This window comes from Talpa occidentalis, unplaced genomic scaffold, assembly GCF_014898055.3.
Source record: "Talpa occidentalis isolate TD23 unplaced genomic scaffold, MPIMG_talOcc4v2.1 talOcc4.11, whole genome shotgun sequence".
NCBI classification, from domain to species: domain Eukaryota; kingdom Metazoa; phylum Chordata; class Mammalia; order Eulipotyphla; family Talpidae; genus Talpa; species Talpa occidentalis.
Window position 1 is genome coordinate 29,516,771 of NW_023601104.1, and position 19,248 is coordinate 29,536,018.

The window sequence follows — 19,248 nt, forward strand, 5'->3', positions numbered from 1 at the left end:
GCATGTACTTGGCATGCTAAGTGGCATATAGAGGTTTCAGACTACTTTATTCAAAGTGCATCTCTTTAAGAAGCCTGTAAAATAAAGCTATGCAGAGCCCTAAAAACCTGAGCGAGGCTCGATCCTCCTTTTCTGCCCCCTCTGACCCCTGGGTAAAGAGCTCCGAGTCGCCCTTCGGGACTGGGATTTGGGGGCTGCAGCCGCTGGCCGCTCCGCCCCACCCCCGCAGGCCCCGCCCCTGCGCCCCCGCCCCGCGGCTCCCGGGGCCCCGCGGCTGCCATCCCAGCCCCGCCGGCCTGGAACGCCCTGCTCGCCGCGCGCTCTCTCTATAAAGTTGTTGTTGCGGCTTCCGCCGCGGGTGGAGGAAGATGGCGTCGGGAGGTGGTGGCTGTAGCGCCTCGGAGAGACTCCCGCCGCCCTTCCCCGGCCTGGAGCCGGAGTCCGAGGGGGCGGCCGGGGGTTCGGATCCCGAGGTTGAGGACAGTGACACCGAGGGCGAGGATATTTTCACCGGCGCCGCGGCGACCGTGAGTTCGCAGTCCTCGGGGCGGCGGTGGGCGGGCGGCCCGAAAGGGAGGACAGTCCTGGCGAGGGGGGCCAGGCCGGGCGGGTGGGCCCGGCGACCCCGCATCGGGGACAGCAGTCGTCCCTCGTGGGCCCTGGATGATGCCGGGACAGAGTCATCCCTGGGACGGACCGTGATGAGCGGGAGGTGTGGTGGTTTCCCGAGGTCTCTGACAGCGAAGCACCGCTGAGCCCGGCTCTTGGCCCTGCGGAGCGATGACCCCATGAACCAACAGGGCCGATTTGCAAGTGGTTTCCTGCCCAGCTACATTAGTAGGTCACGACAGGGGACTAGGATGCAGACTTTCCTTTGCCGGATCTTACTGATTCTGGAACGAATAATGTTATCTGGAGTGGCCCAGGGCAGTGACCCGCCCACAAATACTTTCGATTAGCTCAACTCTTAACAGTATTTTCCAGAGGCCCTGCCTGGATCTTCATTGTAAGGGTGAGGTGACTTCTGATCTCTAGGAAAACCCGGTCAGAGGTTGGTTGATTTAAAGGGCCAGATAAATCACTTCGTAGTGCTCTTTGAAAGGCATGTAAAAGTGCTTCAGTACCTCAGTGAGAGCAAAAGGGAGGAAGAAATGGTGTTTCCCGTAGTAATATGCAGGTTTCAATGAGTATTGGGTGTTGGAAAAAAATAAATCTTTATATGTGGAATGTGGAGACCTGTAATTAGTTCTGCAACCAGTAGAGATGTTTTGGGCTGTTTTATAAGAATACCGACCTTGGTACAATTCATTCCGGGTTGAAAACTTATTCATTGCTAATTTTGTGAATTTATGCTTCATTCTATATTGGATAATGCTTTTCCTCATAGTGACTACTCAGAATGTGAGTGCCTAAATAAAACAGCCTTAAATTCTTTATACAATATGTGTCTGGAAAAGTGTGAGATTTGTCTATTTCAGGGGGGAAAAAAGTTGTTCTTGGAAATGACTTCTGTGACCATTCATTAGAATTTTCCCTATACTGTATTCAGAAATTGAGATCATAATCCCATCTCAAAAAGTTTATTCGCTGATGCTAATAAATAGCTCAGACTGTTTAATGAAGTCTGTTATTCTAAGAAATAATAACTTGCTGCTAATTTAGTCTTTACCCATTTAAGACAAATCTTTAGTAATTCTCCCATAAGCAAAGAAGAAAAACTACTGTTGATAACTGCTGGAATGGTAGATATTCAGATTGAATAACTGAAAATAGAATGTCTGGCACTTAAACTGATTGATCACATAGACAAATGGTTTATTCCCAAAACGGGACCTGGAAGGAGTTATTTTTTCTAGAATTCTCAAAAGAAGTTCAAGATAATTGAGATTTGGGGGTCCCACCATATTATTTTAGAGCCATCAGTGCTCTCTTGTAGTACTGTAAAAATCCTTCTGTCTGATTTCCAGCTAAGGAGAAGCAGAGGTGGTGAGAATGACCTTGTTCTACTGTGGAAAGCATAATTATTTTTATTTAGATTTCGAGCTAGGAAAATAAGAGTTGTTGAGGAATTGAGCCATTTTTTGAGCTCCCTGCCCGAATGGTAATCTAAGGTCTTAAGGAAGCCAACACCCCAGGATTCTTCACAATTTAAAGTGTGAATTTCTTGTTAAGTAGTCATTAAATATACCAGTTATATTCCAATAAATGCTTTAGTTATGAGCCAATGTAAGGAGATACTTCTGTATCTTAAGAAACTACATCGAAGAATAAAGTAATGAAGAAGGTGGGCTTTGAAGTCTGATTTAAATCTAAGCTTTATATTAGCTAGCTTAACCAGGGGAAGGTGCTTAATTTGTAAAATGTGAATAATAATAGACTTCACCTCCACCATTATTATGAGGATTAAATTAGAGTACCTGTAAAACACTTACAACAATTGAACATTTTGTAAACTATAATTCTAAGAATCATAAAACTCACAAAATGTAATACTGCACAAGGAAAGGTAGATTAGTTAACCCTAAAAATGATCAATATAGTTTATCAAACTAGTAATTGATTTGATTAACTAAAAACTATCAAATGATGTCAGTAACATCTAACTAAGTTTATTTTCATACTCTGTTTTGTTGGAGGCAAAGAGGGGCATTAAAGAATTGGGAAACTGAAGCATGTAAAATTTAAAACTCATTTCCGGTATGCATATAATTTCCTGGACAAGGGTGTAACAGCTGCTGCTGTTAATCATCCCATCTGCTCTTTTTTATAGACCAAGAGGCTTTGTTAATACAGTAAGAAAAATGTGGTTTGATTTATAATCAAAAGAGCAGCCCATGTGATGCAAAGATAGGTGTAAATCACAGAATCTGCAACCAGTTGTTTACTTGAATGGGAGCGACTGGAGTTAATAGAACTGTTAAAACAAATCTGAAGATATTGATTTAAGACTGAAGATCAAGTTGGGAAGGTCTGATAATTAAAAAATACTTCAGACCTTGTCTTCTTTCCACTTCTTACTGTCTGAAATTCTAAATATATTACCTGAATCTGTATTACCTGAATCTTGATGTGGACCTGAATCCAAATATGTATCAGTTAAAACTTTCTTTGTTCTGGGACAGCATTTATTTTTCCCTTAGCAAAATGAGAGTCTAAATTGGAGCCATTCTTTGTTTTTCCTAATTCTTAAAATTATCATGTTAAAACAACTATAAATTATGTATATTTTTGGGCCTCCCCGGTGGCGCAGCGGGTTGAGTGCAGCGCTGTGAAGCTGTCCACAGCGCCAGTTCCATTCCTGGCTGACCAGGGAGATTCCCACATGGCCTGGTAGACCTCTCCTGTCTCACGGGCTGCTCCCCTCAGCAGTGTGTTTCCGTCCTTCTGACTGTTCTGCTCCCTGCTCTGTCTCTGGTGAATTCTCTCACCTGCCCGCGCCTCTGGCCTGTACCCCAGCTCTTATATAAATAAATAAATCTTTCTAAAAAAATTACATATATTTTTATACTTCATTTAACATCACTGATCTTATTTGTGTACTTCTAAACCTGAAAGATAAAATTGAAACAATTTCTTTGTTTGCTTTCCCAGCAGTTCTTATATGCTCATCTCTTTTTTGCAGTGTGCTGGCACCACTACCAGATTTGCCTTCTATATAAAAGGGGAAAACTGGGGGAGGCTTTCTCATGCTGAGGAGGAAAACATAGATGAGTGATTTTGACCAAATCTGGTAATTTTTTCTTTTGATTTTCCCCATTACTCTTCTTCTTGATTTGAAAACCTATTAATTAGAGAAATGACCAGGAAAAAATATAGGATAAAAAAAGGAATAGCAAAAGACATAAAAAAATCATATGAATAATTAGTCTTTGCTTAATCAAGAATTATTTTTGTGGGCCTCCCTGGAAGCTGTTCGCAGCCTCTGCAGAGCAGGTTCAATTCCTGGCGGGCCAGGGAGATACCCGCATGGCGTGGCCGATGTCTCCTGCCTGGCCTGCTGCTCCCCTCAGCAGTGTTTTCGGTCCGTCTGCCTGTTCTGCTCCCTGCTCTGTCTCTGGTGAATTCTCTCACCCTCCCGCGCCTCTGACCTGTACTCTAGTTCTTGTATAATTAAATCTTTTAAAAAAAAAATATATATATATATGAATTATTTTTGTATTCCCACTGGGGTTTAAAGGTTGAGAACACTAACTTTTATTGGCATTCATAAGTCTTGGATAGTAATTGGCTTCTGATTGACAGGATAGGCTATAGAGAATTACATAAACATAAGTTATTAACATTCAGATAGGAAAGAGCATGTATGGTATTTTTAGAATCTAGTCTTACACATCTGTGGTCAATATAACATATATCCTGAGGGGGAACAATCAGCTTTTTCTTTTCATTATGGTAAAAACACAAAATTTACCATCTTGCTATTTTTAATTGTATACAGTTCAGTACTGTTAAGTGTGTTCACATTTTTGTGAAATATCGCCAGAACTTTTTTATCTTGGAATTCTGAAATTCTGTGTCCTTTAAATAATTTCCTTTTCCCATTCCCTAGCTCCTGGTAACCACAATTCTACTTAGTTTCTATGAATTTGGCCACTTTAGATAACCTCATATAAGTGAAATCATGAAGTGTTTTTCTTTTTTGTGACTGACTTATTTTACTTAGCATAATGTTCTAAAGGTTCATCCATGTTCTGTCATATGTCAGAATAGCCTTCCTATTTTAAGGCGGCTTTATAACATTTCATCAAGTGTGTATGTAGCACATTTTTTGTTTATCATTCATCCCTTGATGGACACTTGGGTTGCTTCTACCTCTTGATCTAGTGAATAGTGCTCATATAAAAATAGGTGTGCATTTATTTCCTTGAGATTCTGCTTTCAGTCCTTTTGGATACATATCTGAGAAGTGGGGTTGCTGGATTATATGATGATTATATTTTTAATAGTGAAAAAGTTTATATTTAGAGTTACCTAGCTTGGCTCAGTTTAGATGATCCTAATTTTGTTGGTATCATAGTGGGGAGCCAGTCAAACATATGCCTTCTCTCCATTAGGTCTCTTCAGGGTGTTGACAGCCACTTCAGTGTCATAGAGTTTTTCACAGCTTGCTTGATCTGGTGCTTGTTGACCTTGACATCCACCATGAACACAAGTGTGTTATTGTCTTCTGTCTTCTTGGCTGACTTGGTGGTCAGGGGGAACTTGATGATGGTATAGTGGTCAAGCTTGTTTCTCCTTGGAGTGCCTTTCCTAGGGTATTTGGGTTGCCTCCAGAGCCACAGTGTCTTAGGCCTCCAAAAGGTGGGTCACTTGAGGATCTTACTCTTGTACTTGTGGATGCCTTTAACATTATTTTCTTGATCTTCAAAACCTTTGCTGTGGCTTTGGCTTTGGGAGGGGCAGGAGCTTTCTTATTTTCGGTGCCATCTTCATGAAAAGAATTTTCTATTTTTTGAGGAACCTCGATACTGTCTTCCATAGTGGTTATGCCATTTTACAATTCCACCTGAGCTCTCTTTTAAGACAACTTTATAAGGACATTATCTTTAGATCTGACAGAATTTAGAAGTTTTATTATAGCGCCTATGAGATGGATAGTTTAGCTGGCTAGTATTTTAGTTCCTGTTATGAAAAATGCTTAGTGTACTGTGTTCTCAGTAAGTTTCTTGATACTAACCGTTCTCTGTTCTTAACTAGTCTTCTGAAAGTGTTAATCTACATGACAGTCTTTTTAAACAAAGCTTTGTTGCTTAGTTTCTTTAGTTAAAGGTGTAGTCATTTACAGCTAGTATTAGTAGATAATCATGGGTAAATGTCTCTGTTGTGTGTAGTATTTCCTTTATATTGTCTCAAACACTTTTTTTGGTGTGATTCTATTTTTTATTTATTTTTTATATTTTTTACATCGTTCTTCATTTTTGTACAACACAGGCTTTCTCATCTTGATTATAGTCCTGGTGAAATTCCCACCATCAATTCACCTGTGTACCCTCACCATATCCCTTGTGCTGTTCCCACCCCTGTCAAACACTTGTTTTTGAAGCTAAGATCACATCATATGATCATCACATCTGGTTAAACAATCAGAGGTTGAAATTCCACATTTTCACACAGGTCTTATAAAAGATTTTTGGAAAAGTCAGGAATGTGTATTAGGTCCAAAGATTCAATTTAATGCTCTGTTCAAATTATAAACCAGTATTTCTCATAAATTTGGATTTTCTTTGACTTCTCAGTCATAGAATTGTACTAGCAGTTAACTGGCTTTCAAAGTTATGGAGGAAAAACTAATAAAAGTAGTTACAAAGCACTTCTGGAGGAAAGAAAATGAGAAAAGTCTTTTAAAGATGACTAAAAAGAACCAAACTTAAAATGTATTTAAAATTCAAGTTTGGCACATATAAGAGAAGCAACATAGGTTGCTGTCAGACTTGTGGTTTCTGTAGGGACTTATTGCCCCTTTATTTACTTGGGTGTTAAGATAGCCATGTATGATTTGTTAGATTGGTGGGGGAGAGAGGAAAAAGAACACTCTAATTTCTGTCCCTTGGTTCTCAAAACTTCTTGAGTAACTTAGCATAAATAAATCATGAATGGCTTATAGTTACTAGAGCAAGTAGCCATAAGTATCTCATTTTCAGGCAAAGCCTGTTGCTCAACTTTTTCTGGCTTATTTAAGTCAAATGGACAGCTGGGGCTTCTTCTGCTTTCAGAGCAGATTTGAACTGGGTTTGTTTTGTCAACTTAGGAGTTAAGGCACCCACTAGTTCTCAGATCCTTCTGCAGTTTTCTTGGCCATTCTAAGTTATATTAGTTTGAAACCCAAAAAGTTTCATAGAGAAATTACACTAGAAAATTCGATATAATCTCTCTTTATAATTGAATAAGAGAGGCTGAATTTCAGTTAGAGGTTAATGAAAATGAAATTGTAATCTTTATAATTGATTAAAATGCTGAATTGCAATTAGGAGTTAATGAAAATTAAATTGAAATTTTATTCCCATCCAAGTTCATAGATTTACCCATAGGCCCTCCCCCCTCACCAGTACTAGGACCCTTTACTCTTTTTTTTTTTTTTTTTTTTTGGCCGGTCACTAGAGCTTTATTACGAGCAGACCCTCCCGGTGCGAGGGACACGACCAGAAACACGCAGAGGGTGGACACGGGGACAGACCGCCGGGGGCAGGCGGGGGACGGCGAGGGGGTGGCACGACGGGGGCGGGGAGACGCGTCGCCCCGTGAAACGGGGAAGGGCTCCGATTCAGTCTTGCGTCAAGCACATAAAACTGCGCTATTTAATGTACTTCTCCATGAACTTCTTGTGGAACTCGGAGCGCAGCGTGTCGTTCACGAACCGCTTGTCCTTCTTCTGGTCGTCGGCGCCCTTGGCGCAGTTCTTGAACACCACGTCGTCGTCCCACCTTCTTTTGACCTTGAAGTTGGCCAGCCGCTGGGCTGGCCCGGTCAGATTCAGGAGCGGGTTTCCACTGAGGATATTTTCCATTCGAATCCTTTCTTCTTCAGCTTTTTGTTCTTGCTCCTTCCTGGCCTGCTCCTCCGCCCTCTCCTTTTTGATCTTCTCCAGCTCCGCGAGGAGGGCCGCAGTGTCGTCGTCATCACCCTCGTCCTCAAAATCCTCGTCCTCATCTTCCTCATCTGTCAGAGGGTCGTCCGCGTCGAGGTTTGCAGCGGGAATCTGGTCTAACCGAGGCTTCTTTGACACTGAAGAGGCGGTTGTATGTTCCCGAGTTGGCCGATCTCTGTTTTTCTCTCGTGCCGCGACTCGCTCTCTCTCCTCCAGCTCCCTCCTGAAGTCACGGTTGCGAACCTCCTCAGGGGCATCCTGAGTGGTTTGTCGGTATTTTATCTTCGTGTGGGAAGGCAGGTCGCGGCTGGAGTACTGCTTGGAGAGCTGGCTCAAGTCCCCTTCGCCTTTCCCGCGACCCCCTCTCGCAGGCTCGAAGGTCGGCCTCGCCGCGGTCGTCATCCTCAGGCCTCAGCGACGCGGCCGGGGTCCTGGGGCGCGGCTACGGCAGGAGCTCCCGCAGCACCTGGCTCTGGGGCCTCGCACGGGCCGCTGGCGGCTGCGTTTCGGGGGGCCGGGGCTGACGGGCCGCTCCGCTGGCCGAAGTCCGACGCTGCAACCGCCGAGCTCACACGGACGCCATGGCGGCCCCACTCCCGGCAGCCTCCGCGCCGGCCCGCCCGGACCCGGAAGCGAACCGCGCGCCGTGTGGCCCCGGGCGGCGGCCGATCCAGGACCCTTTACTCTTAAGTCCGTAATCTATGGGAGGGGCTACTAGTGTGAAATCTTTGGTTAATCATATAATCACCCAGTTTGTTAGGTAAGATGTATCCTATTCTCAAATCCAATGGACACTGAGTCCTTTCAAGAATAGTAGCTCAGGCCTCCCCGGTGGTGCAGTGCGTTGAGTGCTACATTGTGAAGCTGTCTGCAGCCTCTGCAGCGCAGGTTCAATTCCCAGCTGGCCAGGGAGAAACCCACATGGCGTGGCAGACCTCTCCTGCCTCACCCGCTGCTCCCCTCAACAGTGTCTTCGGTCCCCCCTCAACAGTGTCTTCGGTCCGTCTGCCTGTTCTGCTCCCCGCTCCCTCTGGTGAATTCTTTCACCCTCCCGCACCTCTGACCTGTACCCCAGTTCTTGTATAAATAAATAAATCTTTAAAAAATAAAAAGAATAGCAGCTCTTAGTGCATCTGTGCCATTTTGGAAACATAGTGTGGGAGAGAAGTCAAAGACTTTGGTAGGCAAAATAATCCCCCTCTCTTCACTACCCCAGATAGCTTCCTAATCCCCAAACCTGTAAAGCAAAGAGGGGTTATGGTTGAAGATGGAATTAAGTTTGCTAGTCAGGGACTTTAAATGGTGGGGAAATTATCCTGAATTAACTTAGTGGGCCCAGTGTCATTTACAAGAATCCTTTAGAAATGGGGGAGAGAGTTAAAGAGTGACTTCTGAAGATGTCTGCTCTTAGAAGAGCTGTACAGTGAAATGTAACATTGTTGGGTTTGAGGATGTAGGAAGTGGGCAGTGAGTCAAGGAATGTGGGCAACTTCTAGAAGCTAAAAAGAGCAAGAAAATGGATTCCGCCCTAGACTTCAAAAAAGGAACTGATGACACTTTAACTTTAAAGTCCATTGAGACCTGTGTTTGCATCTTTAGAACTGTAATACATTTATAAAATTTAAGTTTTAAATTTAAATTTTAAATGGTTTAATCTGTTAAATTGGTGATAATTTGTCACAGTAGCAATAGAAAACTCACCCCACTTCACTCATTTCTTTCTAGAACTAAAAATGGCAAAAGGAGCAATATTGGGCCTCCCCAGTGGTGCAGCGCTTGAGCGCTGGGTTGCGAAGCTGCCCAAAGCCTCTGAGGCGCCAGTTCGATCCCCGGCTGCTCCCCGGCCACCAGAAGAGGGTCCCGCATGGCGCGTAGACCTCTCCTGCCGCCCACTGCCCCCCTCAGCAGTGTACTTCGGTCCTTCTGGCTCCTCTGCTCCCCGCTCTGGCTCTGGTGAATTCTCTCACCGTCCTGCACTTCTGACTATACCCAGTGCTTGTATAAATAAATAAATAAATCTTTTTTTTTTTTTTAAAGGAGCAATATTTATTTATTTGTTTTTGCATAGAAGAGCTTGGGTATATAGGTCAGAGGTGTGGGTTGAGGGTGGTGGTGAGAGAATTCACCAGAGACAGAGTGGGGAGCAGAACAGGCGGATTTACTGAAATGCACTGCTGAGGGGAGCAGTGAGCAAGACAGGAGAGGTCTTCTGTGCCTTATGTGGGTCACCTCTCTGGCTGGGGATCGAACTCAGGCCATCGCGGTGATAGTGCTGAGACTTAACTCCTAGGCCACCAGGGGGGCCCAGATCAATATTTCATGTCAAGGGTAAGACTGCCCAGTTATCAACGGGTATAGCTTCTGGGGTTGACTTATCCCTGATGGTCTTTCCCTTTTTATATTAGAGTGATCTCACAATTTCATAGTGCCATCTTGCCTTACTAGACTTTGCTATTTTGCCATCAGAAATGAATATTATAGTTCTTCAGAAGTAGTGTTACCTGAGCTTTTAATTTGGATTTGTAATAGTACTACCCTTTTGAGGGCACTTAAATGTAATACAATGGTTCTGTAACAATTGAGCAACATGAGGAAGAACTGGTTAACCTAAAAGGAAGCAACCCAGAGTCATAATGATGCTTTTTAGTACCGAATGCCTTTGTCAGCTCTCGGGGATAGCAAACCCATGGCTGTCATTCCCTGAGATAAGAATATTGTCTTAGTAGCTTGAGCCTCATTGTTTGAGGCTGGTAATTTGGAAGTAATACCTGTTTGTTCGTAATACAAGTTCAGTTGCAGAGAATTATAATTAGGCTCTCAGTCTGCTCTTGTAATTATAAAAGTAGCACTTAAACTTTCAGTCAGACTTATCCGTGGAACCACTTGCTAGAATTAAGAGCCAGAGGGAATTAGCAAGTGTTGGATATCCTAGCCTAGGACTTTATTGCTAAAAGAAAGAATGTTTCCTTTATTTAAAAAAAGAGAAAGTGACAGGGGCAAGTAAGCAGGGCCATCCTTTGAGAATGACATCACAGGCACACTATTTTCATCACTGATTAGTTTTATCTTTGCTTAGAAATTTAGCCCTGGGCCTCCCTGGTGGCACAAGGTGTTAAGTGTCAGCACTGTGAAGCTATCGCCAGCCACTGCAGCCCAAGTTCAATCCCTGGCCAGGGAGCTGACCCACATGGTGAAGCAAACCTCTCCTGTCGTGCCTGCTGCTCCCCTCAGCAGTGTATTTCAGTACATCTGCCTGTTCTGCTCCCCACTCTTTCTCTGGTGAATCCTCTTACCCTCCCCCCAGCCCCCCACCCCGGCCTACACCCCAGCTCTTGTGCATAATAAATAAAAATAAATCTTTAAAAAGAAAAAAATAAAAAGAAATTTAGCACTCTTCAAAACAGATGAATAGTTATGTGACTTATTGACCAAGAGGGAAGTATTGACTACCTAAAAGGTTTTTTTAATATAAATTATAAATCTAGACTTTTATTAGTATTGATTTTGCCACTCAGTGATTACACTGAGTCCGTGTCCTCCTTGTCCCCAAAATAAGTCCTTCCTAAAATTTTAACTGGCAATTCAAAATTAGCTTTTTAATATAAATAATGCCTTACTACTGATTAAAACTTAGCTTTTTAATCGTAGACACATCATAGAAAATGTTTTCTGTTCTAACACCCAGGTGAATATGTATTTTGATGACAGGTAAACTCTTACAGACTCTAGTCTCATGGGAGACTTGTTTTCTGTTATCTGCCCTGTGTGAATGTAGGATACCATGAACAGAGGTCCATTTCATCTTATCCTTAAAAATACTTCTCGGCTTCTTTTGAATCTGATTTTAAGTAACATGTGAGAATGGTATGCCTTGAGGACCAACTGTATGTTGGATATAATCATCAGCCTAAAGAAAAATGCTTAGATGCCAATCTAAATCAACTGAAAATAAGCTTGATAAGACAAAAAGTAAAACAAATGTGCAAAGAAGTACAGTTGGGGGAGGGGTATTGCACAGTATGCCACAGAGATGTTAACATACTTATATGTAAGAGGTGCCTGGCCTCCCTGGGGGCACAAGGGGTTAAGCATCAGCACTATGAAGCAATCCACAGGTACTGCAGTACCAGTTTGATCCCCAGCCAGGGATCACCACCTGTCTCGCCTGCTGTTCCCCTTAGCAGTGTATTTCACTCAGTCTGCCTGTTCTCCCCATTCTCTCTGGTGAATCCTCTTACCCCCCGCACTTCTGGGCTGTACCCAGTTCTTGTATGCATAAATAAATAAATCTTTTTAAAAAACATACTTATGTAAGAAAAGTATACATGTAAGTAATGCTAACATAGCATAGAAAAATGGGCAAAGGACATCAAGACAAGTCAATTTCAGTGGCCAGTATACATTTGGAAATAAAATAACTTACCAGTCAGTCTGGCAAAGAGTTTTTAAAAGAGAGAATGCTTAATGTTGCCATGGGTGCAGCACTCTCACATGTTGCTGGAGGCAGGCCGGCTGGTGGGAGCCAGGAAACACCTGTAAATTGGTGGTCTTTCTGGAAGGCAGCAGAGCCTTTGAAAAAATTATGCCTTATAATTCTATTTAAAAATCTATCTCAAAGAATAATCAGACGTGGATTTACATATAGGGATGGATATCACACATCACACCATTATTTGTGATAAGATAAAATGTCCATCCTTAAGAAATGACTTACATTGTAGTATACCCATACAATAGAGGGGTAAGTCACTAAAAGTGGGATTTTATGTTACTCTTAATAACATGAGAAAAGTCTCAGGGCAGGGAGGGACAATATTATGTTTCATATGTAGACAATTAACTTCTTAAGACAACCACAGAGAAAGGGTTAGGGTAGTCAGTATAATAATTTATCTTCAGTTTTCTTAGAACTTAGCTGTGAGTGCTCTTGAGATGGAATCTCAGGATTTCTGAGAAGCATTTTTCTGTTCTCATTAAGTAGTTATTACCTAACTTATTATGGGAGTGCATGTCTTTTTTTGTTTTTATTACACTTCTAAGTCTAGCAGCCTGTAGTTTGGGCTTGAAGGGGGTCTGATGGAGAGATTACAGGTAGTTCTATCTCTTCTGATTAGAACAGGAAAAGACAGACTACTATTCTAATTTTGCTCTGGAAAATGTTCTTAGTCATTAACCTTCCCTATTTAGGTGGAAAATCAGAAATAGAAAGCTATCTTTATTCATCTCTGTATTACAGGAATGGGTTCTCAGTGTTTTAGAAAATGGCTGAATTTTAACCTGTGCATTTCCCCTTGCTTTAGTCTCCCTAGAGAACTACCAGTAAATTACATTTGTATACATATATCCTTAAATATATATTGGGTCTAAATTTCCCCTAGATCTCTGGACTCAGTAGAAACTGAATTAAAAGAAATCAAATGGCTTCTTATGAGATTCCTATACAAGAGTATATCTAAGAAAGACATGTATAGGTAGGAACATAGTTGGCAATGTATGAGGCATAAGGAAACATGGGTTTTGTTTTTGCCCTATTTGCTTTAGGAGTCTCTACAGTGTGACTCCTGCAGAGTTGTTTTGTTTTAAGATTTGTTTTGTTGTAAGATTATCACAGCAGCTAGGAGGCAAAATTACTGTCAAACAGAATTGTTAGAAATATTCGGGCACATACAACTAAGTGCTCATTAAACTTTATTAGCATAGAAAAGATCCAGTAGAAGCATTGTTCACTAATATAAATCTAAATATTGGTAGCATTTTCTTTCCAGAGGGTGGCCCTAATATTGGATTAAAGTCATTTTCCTGGCAAATTCAGAGTACCCAATAGGTCTGTCATTTCAGTTCGCGCTATTGGATCAGAAAAGGCCTGTTTCTGAGGAACAGATGCCCTTAGATTTGTTAAGAAAATGTTTCATAAAAAATTCCTTATGTCAGGTCTTTTAACTGTTTTGGCCTTGGGGTATGACTTCAAAAGCCGCAATACCACATCATGGCTTTTGAAGCTGGATTCCCAGCTTTCTGTTCAGTTCTGTACAATCTAGCTTTGTTCACTCTGTTGAGGCTCTGGTGCCCCACCCACCTCTTGTTTGTGGTTGATCATTGAGCTTTTGATAAAGGCCATCAACTGACTGTTTTTCACCATGTGTCCACTAGGCTAAGCATGACTGGTTTTTATTATAGCCTGAGGTTCATGTGATTCAGAATTGTGTCCTCTAAGTTAAAGATGAAAAGATAAAGATTTTGTTGAAGATTTATTTTATTTATTTATACATACAAGAGCTGGGGTGTAGGCCAGAGGTGCTGGAGGGTAAGAGGATTCACTAGAGACAAAGTGGGGAGCAGAACAGGCCAATTGACTGAAATACACTGCTGAGGGGAGCAGTGGGCATGACAGGAGAGGTCTGCTGTGCCATGTGGATTAGCTTCCTGGCCTGGATTGAAACCCTTGTGCCACCAGGGAGACCCTAGATAAAGATATTTTTATAGCAACATTAGATGTAAAGTGTAACACTTTCGCCTTTGGAGGGAAGGGTCAGTAATATACACAACATTGGGTGCCAGTGAACAGTTTAGCCAACGCCACAAGTAATCAAGGATCAGAGCTTGAATTCTGAGTATCCAGTGTGATGTCCTGGTCACTAGAATGTGACCCATCAACATCTGAAAGAATAAAGGTCATCAGCTAAGAAGGAGAAAGGCATTTGGACCGGTTCTTTTGAAAATTATCGCCTCCCCGGTGGCACAGCGGGTTGTAGTGCAGTGCTGTGAAACTGTCCGCAGCCTCTGCAGTGCCGGTCCATCCCCATCGGCGGCAGAGCAGCCCACATGGTGTCTCCTGGCTTGCTCGCTGCTACCCTCAGCAGTGTATTTCAGTAGATCTGCCTGTTCTGTTCCCCACTCTGTCTCTGGTGAATCCTCTCACCTGCCGACACATCTGGCCTGTACCCCGATTCTTGTATACATAAATAAAAATCTTTAAAAAAAAAAAAAAAAGTTATCTGTACCACATACCTAATTGGTATCATGTGCTTTGGGGTAGGATTGAAATGCAAGATTACAGTTTTAGAAATTAACCGTGAAATTCACAAGGTTATTTATTTATTCTTTTTAGTTCTGTGATCGTTGAGGCAGTACTTCAATCATTAATAATGATCTGCTGCTGCTTATTGAACTGACTGGCAGTGAGCCTGTCTTTCCCTAATCATCTGTGAGAGCAAATGAGCAAAGCATTAAAAGTCACTTCCTAGGTTTGTTTTTAATAGTACCATTTTATTTAGAGTATCTACTTGTTTTCAGAGTAAGCCCCAGTCTCCAAAGAGAATTACTACCCTTCTTCCCTTCAACAATGGCTCCAAAGAAAATGGGATTCATGAGGAACAAGATCAAGAGCCACAAGATCTCTTTGCAGGCAAGTATGGAGTCAAACTTATACTAGGAACCAATATATATGTAGAATTGTGTTTCGTGTGTGTGTGTGTTTGTACACAATTTTATGTTAGATGCTACTGTGGAGAATCCCAAAACATGTAAAATTCAGTCCCTGCCTTTAAGATTCTTACAGGCTTAGGAAATAAGATATATAAATACACAGTTATTTCAAGAGTATGATATAAATACATAGTTATTTCAACAGTTATTTCAACAGTAAACTGTCAAATAATAATACAGATATGCCCAGAGGAAAGATTAGGAATATTAAGTCACGGGAACTCAGAGGTGTCTGAAATCAGACTAAAGTATATAGTGACTTTTGACTTATATTGACCATGACATATCATTTTGTATCATAATCCAAAAACATTTGTACATAGCTGAAACAACTTTTTATTAAATACCTTGCCCTTTTCTATTTTCAGTACAATATGAGAATTTCTGTTATTTCTCTTTAAGTGCTGTGTCAGCCCATTGAATTTATTTAATAATTTACCAATGAGCCACAACCTGCAATTTGAAAAACACTAGAGTAAAGTGGAATTTCTCAATCTCAACACTATTAATATTTGGGGCCCCAAAATTTTTTTCTTGAGAGGGATTTTCCTGTTCTCAACTAGGGGTGATTATTTGGCAATGGTTGGAGATATTTTGGGTTGGAGATATTTGGGTTATTATTGGTAAACTTGGAAGGTTTACCAGTATCTTGTGGATACAGACCATAAATGCTCTAAACTCACTAAAGTATATAGGACAGCCCTGCACAAAAGAAATTGTCCAGGCCAGAATGTTGGTAGTGCCCATGAGAAACTCTTTTAGATCTAGGAAGACTTCCGGAAAAAACAGGATTTATAAAGGAAAAAAGAGTATAAATGGTTGGGTAAGAGGTATCAGATGTATTTTCAAGGAATAGTCAATAAACTTGGTAGACCAAAGCAGGAGTTTCTTAAAGAAACCATGGAAGCAAAACCTGGAAATGCAGTTTAGGAGGTTTTTAGATGTCAATAATAACTAGAGCTTGAATTTTTATTTTTTTAAAGATTTATTTATTTATTTATTTATTTATTTATTTATTTATTTTTATTTATACAAGCGCTGGGTACAGTCAGAGGCGCGGGAGGGTGAGAGAATTCACCAGAGCCAGAGCAGAGAGTAGAACAGGCAGACTGACGAAATACACTGCTGAGGGGAGCAGCGGGCGGCAGGAGTGGTCTGCGCGCCATGTGGGACCCTTGCCCTGCAGCCGGGGATCAAACTGGCGCTGCAGAGGCTGCGGGCAGCTTCGCAGCCCAGTGCTCAACGGCTGTGCCACCAGGGAGGCCCTAGAGCTTGATTTTTTTTACCCTTGCCAATTAAGAGCCATCAGCAGTTCTGACAAGGAAAAGTGACAGCGATAAAGTAATATTTTAGGAAACTGATCTAGTAGAATTGTATAAATGGATTATAGCAGCCAAAGACTGGAGACTTTAGAAGGTAGTCACAACTTAGTTGAGGAATGAAATGGCATAGACCAAAAATAAGGTGATAATAGTAGGAAGGGAATGGTGAAATTTTTCAAAAGAAATCAACAAAGTCCAGTTTTAGTGAATGGATATAATGGGTGTCTAAAAAAATAGGTATTGAAAATAAAATCAATGATTTCAATTCCAAGAATTGGGAAGAAAATTACACTGTTTGAGAAACAGATCCTTTTTTTTTTTTTTTTGGTGGGACCCTCGCCAGTGGCTGGGGATCAAACTGGCACTGCAGAGGCTGCGGGCAGCCTCGCAACCCAGCGCTCAACTGCTGCGCCACCAGGGGAGGCCCAAGAAACAGATTCTAAAGAAGAAACTGGCTTTGGGAAGTTCTTTTAGATATTTGAAGTGTGAGGCGAAATGCCCAGAAGGTGATTTGCACTGTGGTACTCTACATGGGGAAAGAAAGAACTGGGGATCTGGGAATGTTCTTCCTAGGGTGGTAGTTGAAATTGCCTTGAATGAGATCCTCAAAGGAGACAATAGAGAAGAAGGGGAGAGAAGAGATGGTGGAGAAGAAATCTTGTCAAGACTCTGACATTTGAACTCTGGTAGGAGATTTGAAGGAAAGGGATATGTTAAAAGAAGGACTATAAAGATTTAGGATATTTTTCGTTTCCTTTCATCTTTGAAACTTGAAGTGCACACTATTCATTTTGGTAATGATTTTTTCAATAAGTTTCTGGAAGAGAAATACAAATAGTGAATGTCTTTAGTTATATGGCAGTTTAAGGTTTTTCTGTCTTTGGGATCTTGACATTTATGTTATCTTTCCTTACAAGAAGTCCTGAAATCTTAGTGAGACTGAGTTGCCTCTATGTGAGTTTTATGGAATAAAGGAAGACCTTTATTAGGGATATATTTATTGCTAAAGAAGATTTATTTCATTTCCCCTGCCATTTTCATAAGCAATCAATATCTGCCTCAGTACTACAAAAGGAACATTAGCTGCCTGTGGGAAGGAATGTATACAATGAGACCTTTAGTTTAGGATTTCAAGTGCTTTCTCTGATGTTTTAGATGCTGTCTATGGGACTTTAAATGTTCTGATTTTATTTTCCATATAGTTAGGTTAGTGATGTTCAAGCTCTCTCTGACAGTCCAAAGGCTTTCCCATCACTCTTACAAAAGTATTAATAACAAAGCATTTTTAATGTAAATTGCGACATCTTTGTCACATTAATTTCAGTAGAACAGGTGCAGTTCTTAAAAGGCTTTTAGTAGCACTTTAATAAACCAAAGGTTTTCAATGAACAGTACCACCTATTTCATTTTTTAATTATTTATGAGGGAACCTGCATGATAGGACTGTCTTAAATACACGTCAGCTAGTTGCTTATTTCAAAGAGTCCTACCATTCTGACATGCTCTTTATGTATACTTCATTTTTCTGTTTTGTACTCCCACACCGGAGTCAGATACTTTTCCTCAGAGGGACTGAATTCCAACAGTATGGTAACCTTGTTTGTAGGCATGTTTCTAAGATTAGAAGGCTGATCCAGGCCTTGGTTATGTCTTATAGAACCACCCCGCCCCCACCTCCTCACCCCTGGTTTCATCTTAGTCCAAATGAAAGTCTACAAAAGAAAAAGAAACCCTTTCTTTGGATTCCCTAAGGCTGAAATTGAAAGCCCAAATAGCTATTTATGTTTTCCTTCTCTGAGCTGTTTAGGTTTTGAACTTCTAGCTCCATTGTTCCAATTTCAAAGTGCATTCTTTTTATTTTCCTAAAAAAAAAAAAAAAAATGCCTAAAATGGTGCATAATGTTCTACTTTGATGGAACACTTCCCAAATTTTGGTGTCATCCTTGTGCTGGGGCCATGTTAATCTTCTCTTTATAGTTCCAATTTTAGTATATGTGCTGGTGAAGAATGTACCACCATAATGCTCTTTTTAAAGTCTCCTCGCTAGAACACTTAGGAAATGAATTGCTCTACTCAGCTGAGATTTTCCCAGGTAGACAAAGGCAACTCTTAAACTGTTTTTTAAACTGTATGAAGACAGTAGTACTTTTTCTTGTGTTACTGTGTTTGTATCTTGAATCCATGTATTCTCACTCTTTCTTTGATGTCATTTTTTTTGCTATTAGTATACCTGTTTATTTTATCTTATTGGCTTATAAAGCCAATAACCAAACTTCATCTTCTTTCACAAAGAATTATAACAAGAATATAGTGTTCATATAGCTTCTAAAACAATATTCCTAGGAATAAATTAACACACTTATTTTGTCTGTGTGGTCTTTTTGCTTGCTACCTGGGTCTTGTTTAAGTTCTAGGTAGGAGAGGGTAGCCAAGTACTTGTATCTGGAAGGGAAAGAGATTATTCTACTAAGACACTTCTTACCCTTTTATCCACGTGAAGCTAGATTCTTGTTTTTCTCGTTTGAGAACCTCTAAGTATCGAGAGTAGTTGCTGCTGTTCTTGCCTCTCAGCCTGAAGAACTGAAGTTTAGCCAGCAAAGACCCAATGTTGACCTTCATTTTTAAATATCCACTAATTTTAGATGCCACAGTGGAACTATCCCTCGACAGTACACAAAATAATCAGAAGAAGGTGCCAGCCAAAACGCTCATTTCTCATCTTCCGCAGGAAGCCACAAATTCCAAGTCCCAACCAAGCTATGAGGAGGTGAGATTCTGTGGTATTGGTCTTATTTCTTTGGATTTTTAGGAATTGTTGTAGTCTGAAGTTCAGTTGGTAATGAACCTTGATAAAAT

At 41.1% G+C, this 19,248-nt stretch overlaps 2 protein-coding genes and 1 non-coding gene across 3 annotated transcripts in view; 1 reads left to right on the plus strand and 2 right to left on the minus strand.

Moving 5' to 3' along the window:
• The first annotated feature begins 332 nt into the window (after positions 1 to 332).
• Positions 333 to 19,248, plus strand: part of SNX1 (sorting nexin 1) — a 35,640-nt gene continuing 16,724 nt past the window's right edge. The window contains exons 1-3 of the mRNA XM_037502675.2: positions 333 to 527; positions 14,879 to 14,990; positions 19,035 to 19,159. Coding sequence (XP_037358572.1) covers positions 369 to 527; positions 14,879 to 14,990; positions 19,035 to 19,159 — 396 coding nt within the window. The 5' untranslated portion in view covers positions 333 to 368. The remainder of the gene's footprint in view (positions 528 to 14,878; positions 14,991 to 19,034; positions 19,160 to 19,248) is intronic.
• LOC119238718 (spliceosome-associated protein CWC15 homolog) lies at positions 5,850 to 8,044 on the minus strand. The gene has a single exon (XM_037502676.2). The coding sequence runs from the start codon at positions 7,985 to 7,987 to the stop codon at positions 7,292 to 7,294; it is 696 nt and encodes a 231-aa protein (XP_037358573.1). The 5' UTR covers positions 7,988 to 8,044; the 3' UTR covers positions 5,850 to 7,291.
• On the minus strand, positions 18,299 to 18,408 carry LOC119239591 (U6 spliceosomal RNA). Its single transcript, XR_005123877.1, has one exon. It is a non-coding gene; the product is annotated as a U6 spliceosomal RNA (small nuclear RNA).